The sequence below is a fragment of the Drosophila virilis genome, chromosome X, assembly GCF_030788295.1.
Source record: "Drosophila virilis strain 15010-1051.87 chromosome X, Dvir_AGI_RSII-ME, whole genome shotgun sequence".
Taxonomy (NCBI): domain Eukaryota; kingdom Metazoa; phylum Arthropoda; class Insecta; order Diptera; family Drosophilidae; genus Drosophila; species Drosophila virilis.
The window spans coordinates 22,642,281-22,662,834 of NC_091543.1; the positions used below are offsets into that span (position 1 = coordinate 22,642,281).

At 39.8% G+C, this 20,554-nt stretch overlaps 4 protein-coding genes across 9 annotated transcripts; 1 reads left to right on the plus strand and 3 right to left on the minus strand.

Moving 5' to 3' along the window:
* Positions 1 to 505: 505 nt before the first annotated feature.
* Positions 506 to 3,000, minus strand: LOC6631483 (mucin-2). 3 transcript variants are annotated; one of them, XM_015171193.3, is made up of 6 exons: positions 2,725 to 3,000; positions 2,075 to 2,460; positions 1,827 to 2,014; positions 1,198 to 1,486; positions 922 to 1,137; positions 506 to 858 (listed from the first exon to the last, which is right to left on the minus strand). In XM_015171193.3, the coding sequence occupies exons 2-6, from the start codon at positions 2,102 to 2,104 to the stop codon at positions 574 to 576; spliced, it is 1,008 nt and encodes a 335-aa protein (XP_015026679.1). In that variant the 5' UTR covers positions 2,105 to 2,460; positions 2,725 to 3,000; the 3' UTR covers positions 506 to 573. The 3 variants fall into 3 exon arrangements, with proteins under 3 accessions (XP_015026679.1, XP_002055428.1, XP_015026677.1); XM_002055392.4 differs by lacking the exon at positions 2,075 to 2,460; XM_015171191.3 differs by lacking the exons at positions 1,827 to 2,014; positions 2,075 to 2,460.
* A 407-nt stretch (positions 3,001 to 3,407) lies between these two features.
* LOC6631482 (trimeric intracellular cation channel type 1B.1) lies at positions 3,408 to 6,320 on the plus strand. Of its 3 annotated transcripts, none has more exons than XM_015170941.3 (4): positions 3,408 to 3,561; positions 4,603 to 4,921; positions 4,990 to 5,262; positions 5,324 to 6,320. In XM_015170941.3, exons 2-4 carry the CDS (start codon positions 4,644 to 4,646, stop codon positions 5,601 to 5,603), a joined length of 831 nt encoding a protein of 276 aa, XP_015026427.1. In that variant the 5' UTR covers positions 3,408 to 3,561; positions 4,603 to 4,643; the 3' UTR covers positions 5,604 to 6,320. The 3 variants fall into 3 exon arrangements, with proteins under 3 accessions (XP_015026427.1, XP_015026426.1, XP_002055427.1); XM_015170940.3 differs by having other exon boundaries at positions 3,420 to 3,557; XM_002055391.3 differs by lacking the exon at positions 3,408 to 3,561 and adding an exon at positions 3,866 to 4,167.
* Positions 6,321 to 6,443: 123 nt separating this feature from the next.
* Positions 6,444 to 8,677, minus strand: TH1 (negative elongation factor complex member TH1). The gene is made up of 5 exons (XM_002055390.4): positions 8,518 to 8,677; positions 7,713 to 8,425; positions 7,183 to 7,629; positions 6,637 to 7,118; positions 6,444 to 6,569 (listed from the first exon to the last, which is right to left on the minus strand). Exons 1-5 carry the CDS (start codon positions 8,578 to 8,580, stop codon positions 6,538 to 6,540), a joined length of 1,737 nt encoding a protein of 578 aa, XP_002055426.1. The 5' UTR covers positions 8,581 to 8,677; the 3' UTR covers positions 6,444 to 6,537.
* A 445-nt stretch (positions 8,678 to 9,122) lies between these two features.
* LOC6631480 (phospholipid-transporting ATPase IF) lies at positions 9,123 to 20,525 on the minus strand. 2 transcript variants are annotated; one of them, XM_032440059.2, is made up of 9 exons: positions 20,462 to 20,525; positions 18,822 to 19,170; positions 12,736 to 13,180; positions 12,543 to 12,668; positions 11,927 to 12,473; positions 11,442 to 11,856; positions 10,796 to 11,375; positions 9,744 to 10,554; positions 9,123 to 9,676 (listed from the first exon to the last, which is right to left on the minus strand). In XM_032440059.2, exons 3-9 carry the CDS (start codon positions 12,935 to 12,937, stop codon positions 9,187 to 9,189), a joined length of 3,171 nt encoding a protein of 1,056 aa, XP_032295950.1. In that variant the 5' UTR covers positions 12,938 to 13,180; positions 18,822 to 19,170; positions 20,462 to 20,525; the 3' UTR covers positions 9,123 to 9,186. The 2 variants fall into 2 exon arrangements, with proteins under 2 accessions (XP_032295950.1, XP_002055425.1); XM_002055389.4 differs by having other exon boundaries at positions 18,818 to 19,170.
* Positions 20,526 to 20,554: the final 29 nt, after the last annotated feature.

The following is a 20,554-nucleotide window of genomic DNA, read 5'->3' on the forward strand; positions in this document are numbered from 1 at the left end:
TGTATGCATGTGCATATGCATAAGTATGTAGATTATGATGATGATGATGTTAGAGTATGCAAATGCTAATGAGTGACAATTGCTTATGATATTCACTTTATTTTGAATATTATTTTTAAGTATAAATAGAAAACAAATGCTTTCACTTTATTTACAGGAAAATATACATGTGTATATAAAAAAAAAATATCAAATAGCCATATAATACATATCTGTTGCATGTCTGGGTAAATTAATTCAAAAACTTCAATTATATAGATATATTTCGATATTACGGTTTTGGCTATGTTGGAAATGTGTGCGCTGCATAAATTCGTTTCATTTTCAAATGTTGACAAATTAATATTAAATGGAATACTTGGTCATGGTTATTTCGAATAATGGATTTGTACGTATACACAGACTTATAGGCAAATTATCATTTGTTCCGTATAAAAATGTACAAGTTCATACATACATACAAAATATTTGAGCAGGTTGTTTTTAAATGCATACATTCTTAAGCTACATACACTGGCATATGTACGTGCATATGCGCTTTTTGTTTGAATCTTTATTACTATATATCTATATCTATGATATTGTACAGTCGCAGCACATGAGAGAATAATAGAGACATTTAACCACCTTTTCGTCATTGTCCTCGTAAGGTGCCAATCCCTGCTTTTCCTTGATTTTACGGCCATCCAATTGATCCGATTCCTTGGCATCTACCAATTTTTTTGATTTTTTACGTTTGTTTTTGTGCATCAGTTCACTACAGTTGCGTTGCTGCACCATATCATCAATCCATTCGAAATTTGCGTTTACCTGATTTCTATTAAAACTGGAAATACTCTCGATGGAATTTATATCATCCTGCTTACAGAAAGAACAAAAATTATAGTCTGATTGTTAAACCGCGATCTCAATTTAATGAACCTGATTGTTGTTGTGGTTCCTGTATCTGCTCTTATGTGGCGAGCTGTTGTTGGCCGCTGGCTGATTGTGGGCTTTGCGGTTTGCTAATGGAGATGAATTGGTGGTTATCGAAGCTGTTGTTCCTGCTGAGCTATTTAATACGACAGCCGATGTGGACAAATCTGTTTCGCCGATTGATGGCACCTTCGGCAAATCATCGGGGTTTAAAATATTGTGCTGTTGTTTCAGGATCAGAAGATCAGAATTTAGCTAAATATGTATGTCTCTCAGACTTACTAAATCAAGAATTTCAACTGTTGTCACAACAATCGGGGATGCCATTGCTGTTGAGGTTGTTGAGGGTGTCGACGGAGCCAGCTCCGAGAGTGGACTATTTAAATTTGGAGATATTGCGGCAACTGGAGTTGTTGGCAGTGTGGCGCATTCTGAGACAGCCGTGGCATCATCTGGTGTTATGTTATTACGATTCAGGGAATCCCCCTTTACACTCTTCACAAGCGTTGAGGACATGGCGCCCAATAGAGCCAATGATGATGTCGAAGCACCGTTGATTTCCGGCGAGGGCCTAAAATATTATGTGATAAACGTATCAAATATCTATAATACAATACAATCAATTCACTTCAGCATCGAAGCTATGTATGTATGTAAATATTATATATCTTACTACAAAAAAAATAAATAAATAAAAAAAAAAAAAAAAAATAGTTACAAAAACACAGTTAAAACATTTGAAGTTTGGCTTGGCCTGCTAATGTTTTTTATATGTTAGCTTACATACATATATGATTGTCAACAGTATGTGCTTAATGTTGCGGTCGCTCATCTCTTTGATTTATATAGTACGTGTCTGTTTCTTTTTTTTTTTTTTTTTTGAAGGAAATATGTATTTGCAATATACTCACAAGTCAATTAGTTCAGTTTGGGCCCTGCTGCCGCCCAAGGTCCACACCTCGCTTTTCTTTTGGGTGGGCGAATACGAGATGTGTTTGTTTGTAGAACTCAATCGACCTTTCGGATGGCTTTTTCGTCCTGGTATCCACAATATGCGCAAACCAGACGATTTGTTTTTCTTAGATGAATTGGAAGCCATCTGAAAATCAACGCCCCGTTTCAAACATTACATACATACAAACAACACACAGACACAGACAAATATATATTCACATGCACGCGTGTACATTCAAATTGGGCCCAGGCTCCTTGCTCCTGTGGCAACTTGATCAATCAATTAGTTATTTATGTATGTACGATACAATTGCCACTTAGCTTTTATAATGTGATTACAACACAACTCTCTATTTTCGCAATTGTTGATGTTGTTGCTGCAAGCACACACATACATACATACATGCATACATATATGTGCGTGATACGATATCTGCCACTGTTGACGTTTAGTAATTGACAAATACGATAGCTTGAATGTGCTTTATGTGCATAAATTACTTAATACCAGAATTTGCGGGATTTATCCCAGATTAGAACCATAATACGTTACGTTATCCTTCACCTAAATTCCCCTGCAAATGCTGCGACCTTTAAATTGTGCAAATCAGTTTTACCAAATAAGCCAAGATTCACAAAAAGTGCGTATGTGTCTGTGTGTGTACGTTAGTGTGTGTGTGTGTGTGTGTGCGTGCGTGTGGGTTGTGTGAGCGTGCATGGTCAATGGCTTTTTTATACAAACATACGCACATACATATGTTTGCTGGGTGCAAATTAACAATATAATGAAGCAGAAACTTGCTTTTGATACTTTTTTGTAAACACGAGTAGCGATGTCAAATGAACTGCACTTACCTCTTCGTCGTGGGGCCTTTATATTATTGTTAAAGGCAATGTAAGATATGCACCAGATTTTGTGCAAACAATATGCATATGTATGCATATATATATGTAAATATATTGGTTATTTAAAATGTTTTTGTGAAGCGTTTGTGGATTTGTTTACAAATTATGCCGAGATTCTGTCTTGTTTGGACGGATTTGGTAAAAAGGAGTTCGCTGAAGTATTGAAAGTTTTAATTAGAATTTGTAAAAACACAAAAAATACAGTAAGTTAGTGATGTCAAAAAACATTAACAATTTTGATATTTAAGACATCGATGTATCGATTAAGTCCAGCGCAAAACCTATCGATTACCCCAAGTAAATTCAATTCTTATCGGTCTCATGATAAGCACAAGAAGTAGCTAAGGAACAATGTGACCACTGTTTGCGATTTGAAAAATAATATACATACATACATATGTAATTATTAAGTGAGCCGGGCAAAAGCATCTCCTTTGCGTGTCACAAGAAGTATACATATGTATGCATGTATAAATATATGTATATATATCAATATATATTCTTGCATGCACCTTTCTGCTTACATACACGTACACCGAAACTTCCAATTATGAGACACAGTCCTCTTAGCCGTCTGTCTAATCAGCTATTTACGCACACATGCATGCGAATATGTGGTTTGTTTCTCTGAACAAAAACTCACGGATTCTAAATATATAACATATTCCTGAGAGCAAAGTAGAATTATCGAAACGACATGAGCATGTAATATACGGGCCAGCTTCGAGCCCAGTCTCCCCGTGCTCGTGCTGCACTCAGCAATCCGTTGTTCGCGTGTAGACGTAGGTAATTTGTTAGATTATTTATAATTATTCTTGCTGTATATATAGATATACATATACATATGTATGTTTTTAAGAAAGTTGTATGCACAGTGCGCATATTGCTGCAAGTTTTGGTAAATAAAAAATGATTTATACAATAATTGGGCAAAGGAGACACAACCGGAAAAGCGAGTGGACAGTAGATGGAAATCTTTGATGCTTCCTGTAATTGCGCAGATACATATGTACATGTATATATGTGTATGTGCATGTATATACACATCGCTCCAAACTTTCGCCGCTCAAAAATAGTCGGCGCCAGCTAGCAGTGTGTACATATGCACACAAACAAGAAAATACGTTGAAACGGATGAGCGGGAGGATGGGCGGACGTTGGCGCGCGCGGGAAGGCGCGGGCAGGCACGGACCCGGTGCGCGCGCCTCTTACAGCCCTCGCCGATTCATCAGCGAAATTTATTTTTGGAGCTCTGGCAAAGCAGCGACATTTTTATTTAGACTTAGAATTTGTTTTTATGTTTTTCGACATTAACATACAATTCGACAACTTCTACATCTCGGTACGACTGCGGGTTCAAAGTGCTTCAATTGAATCTGCAATAGAAAAAGTGTAAGAAATCAGAGCAAGTGCATTTGAATCTATGTGTATGTACACATATTTAGATAATATACATATGGTTGTATATCTGCTTACATGGGCATCTTTTATTTTGTATGCCGCAAATGTTAAATACGAATTTTTGTACAAATTTTGCAAGTTATTGCTTGAATTTGTCTATAATTATATAACGTTTGTAAAACCCAAAAAGTATAATTATTAACGCAGTTGTGAGTCTAAAGAAAAACCATTTGAAAGCCAACAAATATTGAATACTATTATTATTCGTGTGCTTGTTAATCATATTTGCAATTTTCAAAGAATGTGACCCCATTTTGGGTATTTATTTGTATATTCCCCGAGCTATCGACACTTCGGGCATATGCATTCAGTATGCACTCAAAGCATCCAACTAATATTATATTATTGAACAATTTGCACTTTCAGAATATCATCCGTGAAGGCAGGATACAAGATCGGCTGTGATCATGGACCCGGAAGCGTTTTTGGATGTGGCCAATCAGGTCATCAAGCTAAAAATGTTTCCGTTCTTTGATATCGCGCACAGTTTACTTGCCGCGCTGGCCGTGCGCGAGGATTTAGGCGCCAACGCTCAGGCCTTCTCGAGGAAGCATCCACTGGCCTGTTGGCTATCCACAATGCTGGTGATATTTGCGGGCGGCATGGTGGCTAATGGATTACTGGGGGAGCCCATATTGGCTCCATTGAAGAACACCGGACAGCTCCTTGTGGGCACAGCTGTGTGGTTAGTCTCAAGTCACTGTTATATTTAGTGTGTATGCATAAAGTAGCATTGGATAATTGCTTTTGCAGGTATTTGGTATTTTATACACCCTTTGATATTGGATACAAGGTGGCCAAATTTCTGCCAGTGAAAATTGTCGCCAGTGCCATGAAGGAAATATACCGTGCAAAGAAAGTGTACGATGGCGTCGGACATGCTGCCAAATTGTATCCAAACGCGTGGATTATTATGATCATAATCGGAACCCTGAAGGGCAACGGCGCTGGTTTCACTAAGTTGATTGAGCGCCTCATTAGAGGCGCATGGACACCGACGGCAATGGAATTCATGCAGCCATCATTGTAAGCTAATAATTGATCTATATTCTTCGTTTTTATGATTGAACACTTTGGTTTATTTCAGCTATACGAAAGCATCGTTGCTAGCCTCCATTATCTTCGTGCTGGACAAAAAGACCGATTGGATCTCAGCGCCACACGCCTTAGTTTACTTTGGCATTGTTATATTCTTGGTGTACTTTAAGTTGTCATCCATCTTGTTGGGCATTCATGATCCCTTCCTTCCATTGGAAAATTTGTGCTGTGCAATTTTCTTTGGTGGTATTTGGGATAGTTTGGCCAAGATTTTGGGACGTGGCCAGGCCAAGGATGGCGATAGTAAAGACGTTAAGAAAAGCAATTGAATCATTTGTAAATTAGCTCAAAATTAGTAAACGCTGCCAACCAAAGCTACAATTTATTAATATCGAACGAACAATTATTCAATTGACCCATAAGTAAAATATGTACTGATATCCGTATTTGTACAAGATTCGATGTACAAAATCAAATTTAATGATAAGCAACAAGTGGGTGTGTCTGCTTATCCTTGACTCTGATTTTCCATTTATATTTTTAGTTATGTTTTTTAATTTGTAGTATATTTGGGGACTTTCAAACTATGTAAACCTAATTTATTGTTTTGCTTTTAATGACGACTGAAAAACTCAGAATAGGACGACGACTAATTAAATGTACGATTTGTGTCTGCAGTATAATGAAATCTGGGCAATTGCACAGGTTTTGTAGCACAGTCTTCGGCATGTCGAAGCTAATTCATATTTATAAACAAAGTATCTAAAAGTCATAGACGTGGCATATTCTATTTTTTTTTTTTGTCAAACCCATTAGATGTAAATATTTAAGTCATTTTTTGAACAATGAAATTTTGTTAAATATTACATTTGTTTGGGAGTATATCCAAGAAAGTCATACATTTAAAGAGTTCATCACAGACGAGTATATATACAATAATCGGACTATTTAGTGTATATTTATATGTAAACACGCGTTCATACAATTGAACGCCTTTGTATGAGATTCTAATGATCATTGGTTACAATAAATCTATGTGATTTGAATTTTTCCAACGTATTTTTTTCCTTTTTACACATACACAAATATCGATACGAGTGAGAGGGGACGAGATAGAAGCAAGTGCGAAGAGTTAGACAACAACAAATATCATCTGTATAATACAAATATGAAAGTTGAAAACTGGACTTTTACTGATTTACATACATGAATGTGGGCTTATAGTAAAAAAATTTTGTACTTAAATTGCTAAAAAATTGTCTGCTATACAGTGGTATAATGCGCCTTACAGTGAACTGAAACAAGAGGTAAAATGTAGTTAAGATTCATCAAAAATGAAGACTTTGTATTTTGGAGGCATACCAATGAATTCCGAGACGGGATCATTATCGCCTTCGCCGCGCATCGTGCCAGTTATCTCCTCATTTTCAACCATCGGCAGAAAGAGTTGCACAAACTCTGCCGAGTAGGGATGTGTTATTGTCTCAAGCACTTCGGTAACAAAGTACCGAATCAACGAAATATCCGTGTCCTCGATTGCACAGCATTGTTTGATGTATCGCAGCACTGGAACAACGCAGCCGCGTGTCAGCAGATTAACCATACGATCTAGAATCACCTTTTTCATTTCTAGTTGCACAAGTATCTCCAATTCATCCTGCTTGGATTCGAATAAACGGATTAGTAGAAAAAGTATTTGCTGCTGCAATGTTGGATGCACTCCAGCTACTTCATCGAGCACCGCCAAATGCGTGGGACAGCTGTCCGTAGATAGTTTAAAGTAGGATGGCTCCATTACAACATTTTCTATCCATCGGATTACACCAACACCAACAACTGGATACCTATACGGATAAAAAAGCGCGGAAATCAGCTACATGTGGTCCATATTAGGATTAATGTGCTTACTTTATGCAATTGTAGAGAGTCTGTAACTCGGCTATAAGTTCAGTGGAGCCCTGGTCCACGTTGCAAATAGCGTGCGCCTTTTCAATGGCCTGGATGGTGCTCTTCAGTTCGTCTTTATTTAGTGTTCTTTCGGTCAGAGGCCTCTTCTTGGCGGGCTGGTCAATAACAGACGATGCATAGGCCAGCAGGAAAACGTATTTGGGCTTATGTTCCGGATTGATTTTAACACCAGAACGAAATAGCGCATCAACCAATAGCTCCAAAAACTGCGGATTCCGTATGAGGTCTATCGGTGGCGGATCAGAGCCCGAATAGTTACGAAACAGAACGGTTATATCAGCTGGATTAAGGGTATTGCGCGTTAACATCGAGGTAAGCGCCTGACACGCCTGCGGATATACCGCCGACCCATTCAGAGCCATTGTTATAGGCGTCACATTCTGATTGCTGAAACAAATTAAAGAAACCATAGAGAACATGGTTAGTAGTAGGGAGCAGGTTGGTGGCATATATAAGTGAATCAAATGTACTTTTGTAGGGCGTATTTGATGATTTCCTGGGATAAGCGCTTCATATTGAAGCCACCTTTCTGTTCCTGACTTAGCACTTGTATCAACACCTGCGAGTAGACATACGTGTGTTGGCCGTGGCACACCATCCGGGCGCACTCCTGAATGGCGCCGTGCACATCGTCGGGATTATTCAGAAATTTAACAATTGATGTTTTGAGAACGCGGGAAAACACTTCAATCTGTTGGGCGGCCGTAGAGATAGACGTGATTTCACTTTGGAATCCGGCATCTGATATTAACTTAATTGTAAAGTTGAGCATCAGACAATCCGGATATTCTTCAGCTAGTCGATATATCAAAGATCGCCACGTATAATGATCGATCATTTCTGTAAGCCAGTCCGGCGTCTCACCCTCCTCGGTGAATATCGTATCCGCTTTTTTCGGATCAAACGACTTCAGAATCATTTCCTTTAAATGGTTCTCTACCATCGCCTGGACCTCTGTTACCTTCACACCGGCTAGAATTAACCACTCGGCCAGCAGATTTGCCATCTGGGCCACCGCTTTATAGTTTTCAGATAACATTGAAATCACTTCCTCTGGAGAGCCGCCGGATTGGAAGTAGCGTTTGAGCTGTGTAAATATCCCAGGCTCCATTATGTAGTCGGGTGTTAGAAATTTTTCTAAACATTCTTGTATCGTTTTTTGTGGATTATCTTCGTGAAGTTCCTTTATTTAGAAACAAGTGTATAAGAATAAACAAGTTTTTTGTTTTGATTGGTTGGCTTGGCGTTGACATAAACGTCAAATTTGATGTTTACCTCGGTAGTTGACTGTTGTTTTGTACGGCCCTGCCAGCCGGAATCATCGTATTCCACTTCCATTTCTACACTATATTCGCTAATTAAAAACTTTTTATCTTATTATTATTATATTTTATTTGCATTAGGCATGTTAACAAAAAAATCGATGCATTCTTATTATCGATAACTACGGAGAAACATTCGATAATTTGCTAGCAATTGATTTCTTAGGGCAACTGCTGAGTTGCTGAGTGAGAAATGTAGAGAAAAAATCAAAATCCAAAATACATTCAATCAATCAACTAAATTTTGAGCCTTTATATAAAAAATAATAGCTTAATAAAACATTCGATATAGTCGAATAGTCGATAGGCGTTTGCAGCCCTTAGCGGACTGCCAACCAAGCAAGCTAATAGTTGGCATTCATTTTTCATTGCACAGCTGTACTTGCTGAAACTTGTGTAGCCCTGGTTGTTGGCTATCGAAGAGGCGAGTAGTTGCTTCGATTAATCGAAACATTTGATATTAACAGTCGATTTGAATTTAAAGTGAAATACAAAAATATATTTATATTAATATTGCTCATGGTATATTAGCATAAAGGTTTTTTTTAATTAATGACTATAACTATATTTTATAGTGCAATAATATATGAAAAATAATAAAAATATCATTGGAGTGTACGTTTTAGAATTTACTGATTTCTTTCGGCACTGGCGGGTCTAAAAACATATCATTAACGGCTTTCATTACAAAGTCGGGAAGCAAACATGCCACCGTGCATATAATAATATAGAGCCACATGGGAAGCGAGCTCAAGAACATATTGTAGACGTGGTAAAGAGTACTGCTGCTGTCCAAATTGTAGAGGTAAGTGCTTAGCATAAATGCAAATATTGATGCAATAATAAAGGCAAAGTTCAGATAACTCATGTAGTGTGAAACTAAGAGTACCTTCAGGTTTCCCACAATCACAAGTACCATTATTAGCATAGTACCAAATGTTGAAAAATCGGCAGTTTGTCCCCCATTGAAGACGACATTATTGTCGTTGAGCACAGCAAATGCAAAGTAAAATATAATGAAAGTCTGAACGACACCATTTAAAATCCATATCGTAAATGTTTTCCATGAGCTGAGCTTATTGTGCGCAATTGCTTTGTATAGGGTCGGGAATCTGAAATCATAGATTGATATTGAAAAATAAAAACAGATGTTATTCTGATTAGATTGTCTAAGCTTACCTTAACAAGGTGTTCTCACTATAATGCTTGTCGGACATGGCCAAATATGTGAAACTGAAGGATATGTAAATAATATCGAACAGCCATAGGTACAGCTCGTTATAGACAGATGTAGCCGAATATAAGTCATATACTTGAAACAGCGCCATGCATCCAGTGATAATAATGTTTTTATAGCAATAGAAGAGCACCATAAATGCCAGACGTTCGGTATTATAATGGCCATGGACCAGCAAGAGGCGTTGCAGCATAGAAAATTTGGCAATGGAATAATCAGCGCTACGTGCTGCCTGTCTGCCCTCCACACCGGAAATGCCAATGCCAATGTGCGCCTCCTGGATCATGGACACATCATTGGCCCCATCACCGATGGCAGCTGTGATATGTTTGCCCGACTTCTTAATAAGCATAACTATTTCGCTCTTTTGGAGTGGACTCAAACGACAGCAGAGCACAGCCTTGCAGTTGAGTGCCACCACAGCAAATTGATCGGGCAGCTGGCTTAAAAGCGCGGACACAGTAATACCATCGATTACCAGGCAAGTGGGAGTCGATGTATTTGATGCGATGCCCAGTTCCAGCTGATTCAAACGCCTCTGCAGCTCCTCCGGTTCGGTAATATTGATAAGAAAATGCACTTCAGCTACTTGCGGTATTTGCTTGCAGGCCATGCCAATGGATAATGCTGTTTCCACCTTGTCGCCCGTAAGTATCCATATCTTTAAGCCAGCTTCCTGTAATGCAATCAGCGTTTTGTCAACATCGTCCTGGAGTGCATCCTCCAAAGCCGTAGCACCCAGCAGCTCAAGTTCTGGAAACGACAAACCATTAGAAGTCTTTTAGAAATCTCAGACTACGCTAAACTAAATTTAAAATTGATAATTATTTTTTTTAAAGATATTTCTCTCTCGTTAAGCTTAAGGTTCGATAGGATTTATGGGAATCATGACTCACTGCTTAGAAATGTTGTCTATATATGCTTATCTATTTCACTGAGCAGACTTTATAGCAAGATTTCAAAAAATGATATACATATATTTTTGGAAGCTTACCCAGTTCAATGCTCTCGTAACACTCTTCGATTAGTTTCTTTCGATCGCTGAGTTGAATATTGGCATTTTTGCATGATGCAAGAAATGTGGCATATTCCTCCTCAGTTAGGGTTCGGCTTGCCACAGCGAGGGTACGTAGACCCTCCTTGGCATATTCCGTTATTTGCACATCCGTCTGAGCAATTGGAGATGTTTTCTTGCAGCGCGGCAGAACGGAAGCTTCAGCGCCTTTGGTATAAAGCCAGATCTGACCGCTCTCGTCCCGAACAATGATGCTCATCCGTTTTCGCTCCGAGCTAAACTCGAGCACATGCAGGCGTTCGTATTGTAGATCGCCTCCAAAGCTACGGCTGAGGTGCATCGTATTATTGTCAGTGCCTTTGTAAATGAGACCCAATCTGGCGCAGCCCTCAAGTATGGCCTTTTCATCTGGACTGGATGCCTGGTATCTGTCGATAATGTCTGTCGTTATCAGATTATCGTGCTCCGATTGAGTTTCGGCGGATTTTTCATTGCAGCTGGCCATAACCTCCACCGTATGGCACACGGACAAGGCCTCAAAAAAGTTCATCACCTCGGCCTGACAATTGCAAACAAACAGATCGGCATTAGATGGAACATAGCATCAAAATTCAAGCCTACTTACATCCATGGTGTCCAGCTCGTGGCTTTCATCTGTATCGGGACTGTACAATTGGGTGTTCTGTAAATGATAGTTGCGACCTCCAACGTAGCACTTAAGGAAGATCATTTGATTTTTGGTTAGTGTGCCAGTTTTGTCCGAGAACAGTATGTTGATTTGGCCCAAGTCTTCATTCAAGTTGGATGCATTTACTCCACAGGGTTGATCGGTCTCTTCATCGTACAAGCTCAGATCGGATTTCATAAATAGTGCACCAAAAACACGATACAATTCAATATTCATATACATTGAAATGGGCACCATGTAGTTAAACAAAATCAGCAATGATAAAAAGTCCTCGAAGATTTGTAGAATCGCATTGTAGTCTGGAGGCGGTCCCAAGTAGTGTATAGCCGGATAGACGTTGGCCTCCTTTTGCCTGAACGTAATGCAAGGAGGGAAACCATGAAATATATTCCAGCTGGCATCACCCGGCTTCTGAATCTTACCGTTCGATCAGATAGAGTATAAAGACAACAACTATCATTCCCACAATGAGCGCAATGATGAATTTATTGATGTATTGTTCGCTGGACGCCGATTTGTTGCCCGTATATCGGCTATTTAGCTGGAGTTTTGTGGACATGCCCGTGTATATGGCACAGCCCACCACACGCTCCTGGCCCCTGATGCGGACACCACGCAACAATAGGTTCTCGATTCCCAGTGCTATTGGCTCCGGATTGAGCTCTGCTCCCACTGTGACTGCCAGTTCGATGCGTCCATTGAATGTGTACAGATCCGGCGTCGATGGTTCACAAACGATGTAACCCAACTGCATATCGTATGTGTAGTTGGCTGGTCCAAAGATCGGTTTCAGATTGGTCTCGCCGTCCAGGTTCGCCGTGTTCACAAAGCACATGTTCTCCGATCCAGACGACTGCAGCAATAGCATATCGCATGGCACATAGCTGGCACTAGTTGCTACAACAAGATCTCCTGGCACTATGAATTCCGAATTGATTCGTTGTTCCTTGCCATTGCGTATAACGGTAACTGAAGAATGCCGAAAAATCATAGTTAAGTGTAAGCCCTATGGAAATTGCCGGACTTAATTGGAAAAACCTTTAGTTGTGTTCACAATTCTATCATTTTTCGACCGCGAATAATCCTCGAGACCTTCCTTCAGTGCGGTCACAATCATGACGAAGAGCAGTGGCAACAGTGATGTTAATGGAGATATGGTATCATCTGCGTGTCAATGAAAGCATATATGTTTTTATGAACATATCACGGAGGCACGATTCGTCTGACATACTAACGAAAAATGATACAATCGTGATCAGCAGAAAGTAAAAGTATACGGCTCGTCGAAACTGTTCGTAAAAGTTCAATGGGATGAAGGTTAGCCAGGTGTACTTGGTCGTTGTCACCCGGTTGAGCGGCGGATTCTTGCGCAGTTCGGCATTTCCAATCGGTATGCGTAGGGGTTCTTTTGCCTTGGCACTGGAGCTCTTCATGGTGAGTTGTGAATGTATTTAGCTGGCACTTTCTTCAATTCCATGCGATCGACTTTTAAACTTTTTTCTTTGGATTATGGGCAAAACACGAGCGTTATCTTTCCATGCTAAATACCGACTGAAATTCGGCATACATTTTCCTGTTTAATCGAAATCCATAATGTTTTCTTTTTAATTTCGTCGCTTTCTGATACGAAACGGGCCGGACATTGGCAAGTATAATCAGGCAATCAGTCGGACAAGCTGTTGGACAACAAAAAGATGTTTTTAAAAACCACAAGAAATATTAAGTATACATGCATATGACAACAATTATAGCAGTTACATGCGAATACTGGCATTATAACAATGTACCCGTTGTCGCTTTTGTAGATTAACATTAGCCATAGATTAGATTATAGCTTGTCAATAGGCATGCTCAGGGTAAATTTATTAAGTCGAACTGTTTCCTATTTATAGCTAAATACATTTATATACTTGTTTAGTAGCATGTGGAGAGTGGAGAGAGTGCGCCGATGATTAAATACCCTTTAAAGTTGTTTGTTTTTGCTAAGTGAAGCTCGTTAATTCCCAGTTTGCTCGAGTTATCTTAAGAAACACACCTGTCCCATTTATTTACCCTTCTATTAAGCTTTCTATACACGAATGCCAACTGATTGTAGGGATCCGTACGCATTCAAAAAGGTATAACATTTTAAAATCAGACATTATTTAGCCGAGATATTAAAAAATATCATCGAAAAAGTTTCGATCTCCGCGCGGAGTTATGTCGTTTTGTAACGTCATATCTCCGCGCGGAGTTATGTCGTTTTTGTCCGCGTGGAGTTATGTCGTTTTGGAACGTCATATCTCCGCGCGGAGTTATGTCGTTTTGGAACGTCATATCTCCGCGTGGAGTTATGTCGTTTTGGAACGTCATATCTCCGCGCGGAGTTATGTCGTTTTGGAACGTCATATCTCCGCGTGGAGTTATGTCGTTTTGGAACGTCATATCTCCGCGCGGAGTTATGTCGTTTTGGAACGTCATATCTCCGCGTGGAGTTATGTCGTTTTGGAACGTCATATCTCCGCGCGGAGTTATGTCGTTTTGGAACATCATATCTCCGCGTGGAGTTATGTCGTTTTGGAACGTCATATCTCCACGCGGAGCTATGTCGTTTTTATCCGCGTGGAGTTATGTCGTTTTGGAACGTCATATCTCCACGCGGAGCTATGTCGTTTTGGAACGTCATATCTCCGCGCGGAGTTATGTCGTTTTGGAACGTCATATCTCCGCGCGAAGTTATGTCGTTTTTGTCCGCGCGGAGTTATGTCGTTTTGGAACGTCATATCTCCGCGCGGAGCTATGTCGTTTTGGAACGTCATATCTCCGCGCGGAGTTATGTCGTTTTTGTCCGCGTGGAGCTATGTCGTTTTGGAACGTCATATCTCCGCGCGGAGTTATGTCCTTTTGGAACGTCATATCTCCGCGCGAAGTTATGTCGTTTTTGTCCGCGTGGAGTTATGTCGTTTTGGAACGTCATATCTCCGCACGGAGTTATGTCGTTTTGGAACGTCATATCTCCGCGCAAAGTTATGTCGTTTTTGTCCGCGTGGAGTTATGTCGTTTTGGAACGTCATATCTCCGCACGGAGTTATGTCGTTTTGGAACGTCATATCTCCGCGTGGAGTTATGTCGTTTTGGAACGTCATATCTCCGCGCCATTGTCGATTTGGGTTAAAATTTTGGATTCCTTTTTTTTGATGTCAATCGATAGAACTGATCCTTACGAGACAAAAATGGTATGAAATTGCAAAATCGGACATTATTTGACGGAAATATTCAAAAAATCGTCAAAAAGGTTGAATTTACGAACGAGTCGGTTTTTTGTCAACCACATTTTTCAATCCATCGTTGATTAATTTGTTTAAATGCCAATTGATGGTAGGGATCCGTACGCATTCAAAAAGGTATAACATTTTAAAATCAGACATTATTTACCCGAGATATTATAAAAAAAATTATCGAAAAAGTTTCGATCTCCGCGCGGAGTTATGTCGTTTTGGAACGTCATATCTCCGCGCGGAGTTATGTCGTTTTGGAACGTCATATCTCCGCGCGAAGTTATGTCGTTTTTGTCCGCGCGGAGCTATGTCGTTTTGGAACGTCATATCTCCGCGCGGAGCTATGTCGTTTTTATCCGCGCGGAGTTATGTCGTTTTGGAACGTCATATCTCCTCGCGGAGTTATGTCGTTTTGGAACGTCATATCTCCGCGCGGAGTTATGTCGTTTTGGAAACGTATGCAATAAAAAGGTATAACATTTTAAAATCAGACATTTACCCGAGATATTAAAAAAAAATCATCGAAAAAGTTTTGATCTCCGCACGGAGTTATGTCGTTTTGGAACGTCATATCTCCGCGCGAAGTTATGTCGTTTTTATCCGCGCGGAGTTATGTCGTTTTGGAACGTCATATCTCCGCGCAAAGTTATGTCGTTTTGGAACGTCATATCTCCGCGCGGAGTTATGTCGTTTTGGAACGTCATATCTCCGCGCGGAGCTATGTCGTTTTGGATCCGTATACATTCAAAAAGGTATAACATTTTAAAATCAGATATTATTTACCCGAGATATTAAAAAAAAATCATCGAAAAAGTTACGATCTCCGCGCGGAGTAATGTCGTTTTTATCCGCGCGGAGTTATGTCGTTTTGGAACGTCATATCTCCGCGCGGAGCTATGTCGTTTTGGATCCGTATGCATTCAAAAAGGTATAACATTTTAAAATCAGATATTATTTACCCGAGATATTAAAAAAAAATCATCGAAAAAGTTACGATCTCCGCGCGGAGTTATGTCGTTTTGGAACGTCATATCTCCGCGCGAAGTTATGTCGTTTTTGTCCGCGTGGAGTTATGTCGTTTTGGAACGTCATATCTCCACGCGGAGTTATGTCGTTTTGGAACGTCATATCTCCGCGCGGAGTTATGTCGTTTTGGAACGTCATATCTCCGCGTGGAGTTATGTAGTTTTGGAACGTCATATCTCCGCGCGGAGTTATGTCGTTTTTATCCGCGCGGAGTTATGTCTTTCCAAAACGACATATCGTCATCGAAAAGTTTTGATTTTCGGACCAATCTCGATTTTGAAAAAAAGCTTGATGTAACCCCTTGCCATTTTGTCGATTTGGGTCAAAATTTTGGATTCCTTTTTTTTGATGTCAATCGATAGAACTGATCCTTACGAGACAAAAATGGTATGAAATTGCAAAATCGGACATTATTTGACGGAAATATTCAAAAAATCGTCAAAAAGGTTGAATTTACGAACGAGTCGGTTTTTTGTCAACCACATTTTTCAATCCATCGTTGATTAATTTGTTTAAATGCCAATTGATGGTAGGGATCCGTACGCATTCAAAAAGGTATAACATTTTAAAATCAGACATTATTTACCCGAGATATTAAAAAAAAAATCATCGAAAAAGTTTCGATCTCCGCGCGGAGTTATGTCGTTTTGGAACGTCATATCTCCGCGCGGAGTTATGTCGTTTTGGAACGTCATATCTCCGCGCGAAGTTATGTCGTTTTTGTCCGCGCGGAGCTATGTCGTTTTGGAACGTCATATCTCCGCGCGGAGCTATGTCGTTTTTATCCGCGCGGAGTTATGTCGTTTTGGAACGTCATATCTCCTCGCGGAGTTATGTCGTTTTGGAACATCATATCTCCGCGCGGAGTTATGTCGTTTTGGAACGTCATATCTCCGCACGGAGTTATGTCGTTTTGGAACGACAAATCTCCACGCGAAGTTATGTCGTTTTTGTCCGCGTGGAGTTATGTCATTTTGGAACGTCATATCTCCGCGCGGAGTTATGTCGTTTTGGAACGTCATATCTCCGCGCGGAGCTATGTCGTTTTGGATCCGTATACATTCAAAAAGGTATAACATTTTAAAATCAGATATTATTTACCCGAGATATTAAAAAAAAATCATCGAAAAAGTTACGATCTCCGCGCGGAGTAATGTCGTTTTTATCCGCGCGGAGTTATGTCGTTTTGGAACGTCATATCTCCGCGCGGAGCTATGTCGTTTTGGATCCGTATGCATTCAAAAAGGTATAACATTTTAAAATCAGATATTATTTACCCGAGATATTAAAAAAAAATCATCGAAAAAGTTACGATCTCCGCGCGGAGTTATGTCGTTTTGGAACGTCATATCTCCGCGCGAAGTTATGTTGTTTTTGTCCGCGTGGAGTTATGTCGTTTTGGAACGTCATATCTCCGCGTGGAGTTATGTCATTTTGGAACGTCATATCTCCGCGCGGAGTTATGTCGTTTTGGAACGTCATATCTCCGCGTGGAGTTATGTTGTTTTGGAACGTTATATCTCCGCGCGGAGTTATGTCGTTTTGGAACGTCATATCTTCGCGCGAAGTTATGTCGTTTTGGAACGTCATATCTCCGCGCGGAGTTATGTCGTTTTGGAACGTCATATCTCCGCGCGAAGTTATGTCGTTTTTGTCCGCGTGGAGTTATGTCGTTTTGGAACGTCATATCTCCGCGTGGAGTTATGTCGTTTTGGAACGTCATATCTCCGCGCGGAGTTATGTCGTTTTGGAACGTCATATCTCCGCGTGGAGTTATGTCGTTTGGAACGTCACATCTCCGCGCGGAGTTATGTCGTTTTGGAACGTCATATCTCCGCGTGGAGTTATGTCGTTTTGGAACGTCATATCTCCGCGCGGAGTTATGTCGTTTTTATCCGCGCGGAGTTATGTCGTTCCAAAACGACATATCGTCATCGAAAAAGTTTTGAATTCGGACCAATCTCGATTTTGAAAAAAAGTTTGATGTAACCCCTTGCCATTTTGTCGATTTGGGTCAAAATTTTGGATTTCCTTTTTTTGATGTCAATCGATAGAACTGATCCTTACGAGACAAAAACGGTATGAAATTGCAAAATCGGACATTATTTGACGGAAATATTCAAAAAATCGTCAAAAAGGTTGAATTTACGAACGAGTCGGTTTTTTGTCAACCACATTTTTCAATCCATCGTTGATTAATTTGTTTAAATGCCAATTGATGGTAGGGATCCGTACGCATTCAAAAAGGTATAACATTTTAAAATCAGACATTATTTACCCGAGATATTCAAAAAAAATCATCGAAAAAGTTTCGATCTCCGCGCGGAGTTATGTCGTTTTGTAACGTCATATCTCCGCGCGGAGTTATGTCGTTTTGGAACGTCATATCTCCGCGCGAAGTTATGTCGTTTTTGTCCGCGCGGAGTTATGTCGTTTTGGAACGTCATATCGTCATCGAAAAAGTTTCGATTTTCGCATCGACATCGATTTTGAAAAAAAACGTGATGTAACCCCTTGCCATTTTGTCGATTTGGGTCAAAATTTTGGAACGTCATATCTCCGCGCGGAGCTATTATCCGAGATATTATATATATATCGTTTTTTATCGATTGCTTGGAAACGGAGTAAGTTATCGATTATTGGAAACAAATTCGATCTGCCCAGGCACTAGGAGCACCTACATCAAGGCTCTGGCTCTTATAGGTTCTGAGATCCTTGCGTTCATACATACGGACAGACGGACGGACTGACAGGTGGACAGACGGACGGACAGACAGACGGACATGGCTAGATCCACTCGGCTATTGATGCTGATCAAGAATATATATACTTTATGTCGGTCGGAGATGCTTCCTTCTGCCTGTTACATACATTTGGATTTTGCACAAATACAATAGACCATTTTAAATGGGTTCAGGGTTTAAAAAGTGTTTATTAGATGGACTTTATTATAGGTCGATTCTTCGGTCCGCGTTACGCATTTCGTTAGAAAATTGTTATACCCTCGACAAGGGTATAGCAGGTACTTACTTACTTATAAAGTGAAGCACCCAAGTGGTCATTGACTTAAACTTGAGCAATTCAAGATTAGCTTTTAACATTGTTTCTTTTATTTGCTGGCAATCCTTTTGTTTCGGAGCTTTTTTCGCTCCGCAATCCATCTTCAGCGCCATGTCAATGCGATATAGGTATTGCCCATATCAACCATAAAAGCAACTTTGCAAGCTTTTTCAATGGGTTCCATGCTCGACTGATGCTTATGTTAAGCGTCTAATCACAAGCCGACTTATGCATTGGTAAGGAAACACACCCCATGACGGTAGCGCTGACTAAGTGATAATATCGCTGACTCATCCGGCTGGATTTTTCAACTGGTCGTTCACCTTAAACATATGAAATATTGTATGGTAATGCATTACAAGTAATTGATATAATATCTAACTTCGCGCTGATTTAAATGGTTCTCTTTCACATAAGGCAAGCTGTTGTAAGCTGGATTCTGATAGATCGTCTTTATAGCTTTTAAAGTAGCCAGATTCTTAATTATGCTGGGAACAGAGTATGGCGCAGCTGGGGTACTTCAACTTCAACTATTACGAATTGCTAAAATCTGATCATAAGTCGGACAAAATAGAAAGGGTTTGAAATGAGTTTGAAAAACTAAACTCTAACAAGTAAGAAGTTCTAGTCAGGAGCTCCCGACTAGGGGATACCCTGAACCCTCTTCTTCCAACATCAAATGCATATATATATATTCAATTTTAGAAGCTATATGTCAAGTTTGGTGACTCTAGCTCCTATTATTTACCAAAATTGCCCAAAAAACAGGATATCGATATCGATTTGTATCGATTGCTTGGAAACGGAGTAAGTTATCGATTATCGAAAACAAACTCCATCTACGCAGGCACTAGCAGCACCTACATCTAAAATTTCGAGTGTCTAGCTCTTATAGGTTCTAAGATCCTTGCGGCTATTGATGCTGATCAAGAATATATATACTTTATGGGGTCGGATACCCATTTCGGGGTGGTCGGATATAACCATTCATAAAGGGTTCGAGGTATAAAAATGATTTCAAGCAATTCATTATAATTTCACTAATTAAAATCGCGCATATGAAGGAACGAGTGAAATATTATAGATTCGTGTATAATATAACATATTTGGTATTTTCAGCTGTTCCAGATTTGCTTCTCTAGCTCATGGAACGACCTGTTGATCAGGAATATATATGTTACACTTTGCGGGGTTGGATCTACATGCTTCTGCCTGTTGCATAGCTATTCATAAAACCATTGTCTCATTTTCATAAAGTACATCAAATTTCGATGGGATAGATGGTATTGGGATATGTACTTGGGCTATCTTTTCGTATGTAATGGGCTTTTTTTTTTATGTTTATTTGTCACACATGTGCAATTACTATGTAGATTGTTGGCACTAATTTAGTTATTTTGTAAGGAACAACATTAAAACATGCAAGTATACAAGCAATATTAACAAGAATGTTATGCACTGCTAACTTGTTTGATTTTGTAGTCACATTTCGAACAGACTATAGACCGATATTTAACGCATTGTGTACTCGCACAAACTAATAGGTCAGATAAGGCCCTGAACTAACGCTATGGTCGTTGCTGTAACATGTATATGTATGAATACTTGGAATACTTTGTTATATATTGCGATTCATGGAGCGTCGGTCAATGCGCGGGTTACGTGTGGGCCAACAGAATTTATTTAACCCATCGGCCGGGTTCCCAA

Bases quoted from the DNA above. Each gene is read 5' to 3' on its own strand.
- LOC6631483 (XM_015171193.3), bottom strand. From the start codon at position 2,104: ATGTACACGCGTGCATGTGAATATATATTT. The intron at 1,487-1,826 runs GTGAGTATATTG...ATAATATTTTAG, and splicing joins CAAACTGAACTAATTGACTT to GCCCTCGCCGGAAATCAACG. The intron at 859-921 runs GTTCATTAAATT...TTCTGTAAGCAG, and splicing joins GGAACCACAACAACAATCAG to GATGATATAAATTCCATCGA.
- LOC6631482 (XM_015170941.3), top strand. From the start codon at position 4,644: ATGGACCCGGAAGCGTTTTTGGATGTGGCCAATCAGGTCATCAAGCTA. The intron at 4,922-4,989 runs GTTAGTCTCAAG...TTGCTTTTGCAG, and splicing joins CTTGTGGGCACAGCTGTGTG to GTATTTGGTATTTTATACAC. The intron at 5,263-5,323 runs GTAAGCTAATAA...GGTTTATTTCAG, and splicing joins GAATTCATGCAGCCATCATT to CTATACGAAAGCATCGTTGC.
- TH1 (XM_002055390.4), bottom strand. From the start codon at position 8,580: ATGGAAGTGGAATACGATGATTCCGGCTGGCAGGGCCGTACAAAACAA. The intron at 8,426-8,517 runs GTAAACATCAAA...TTCTAAATAAAG, and splicing joins AACAACAGTCAACTACCGAG to GAACTTCACGAAGATAATCC. The intron at 7,119-7,182 runs GTAAGCACATTA...TTATCCGTATAG, and splicing joins ACTCTCTACAATTGCATAAA to GTATCCAGTTGTTGGTGTTG.
- LOC6631480 (XM_032440059.2), bottom strand. From the start codon at position 12,937: ATGAAGAGCTCCAGTGCCAAGGCAAAAGAACCCCTACGCATACCGATT. The intron at 12,474-12,542 runs GTTTTTCCAATT...GGCATTCTTCAG, and splicing joins AATTGTGAACACAACTAAAG to TTACCGTTATACGCAATGGC. The intron at 11,376-11,441 runs GTAAGTAGGCTT...TGCAATTGTCAG, and splicing joins ACGAGCTGGACACCATGGAT to GCCGAGGTGATGAACTTTTT.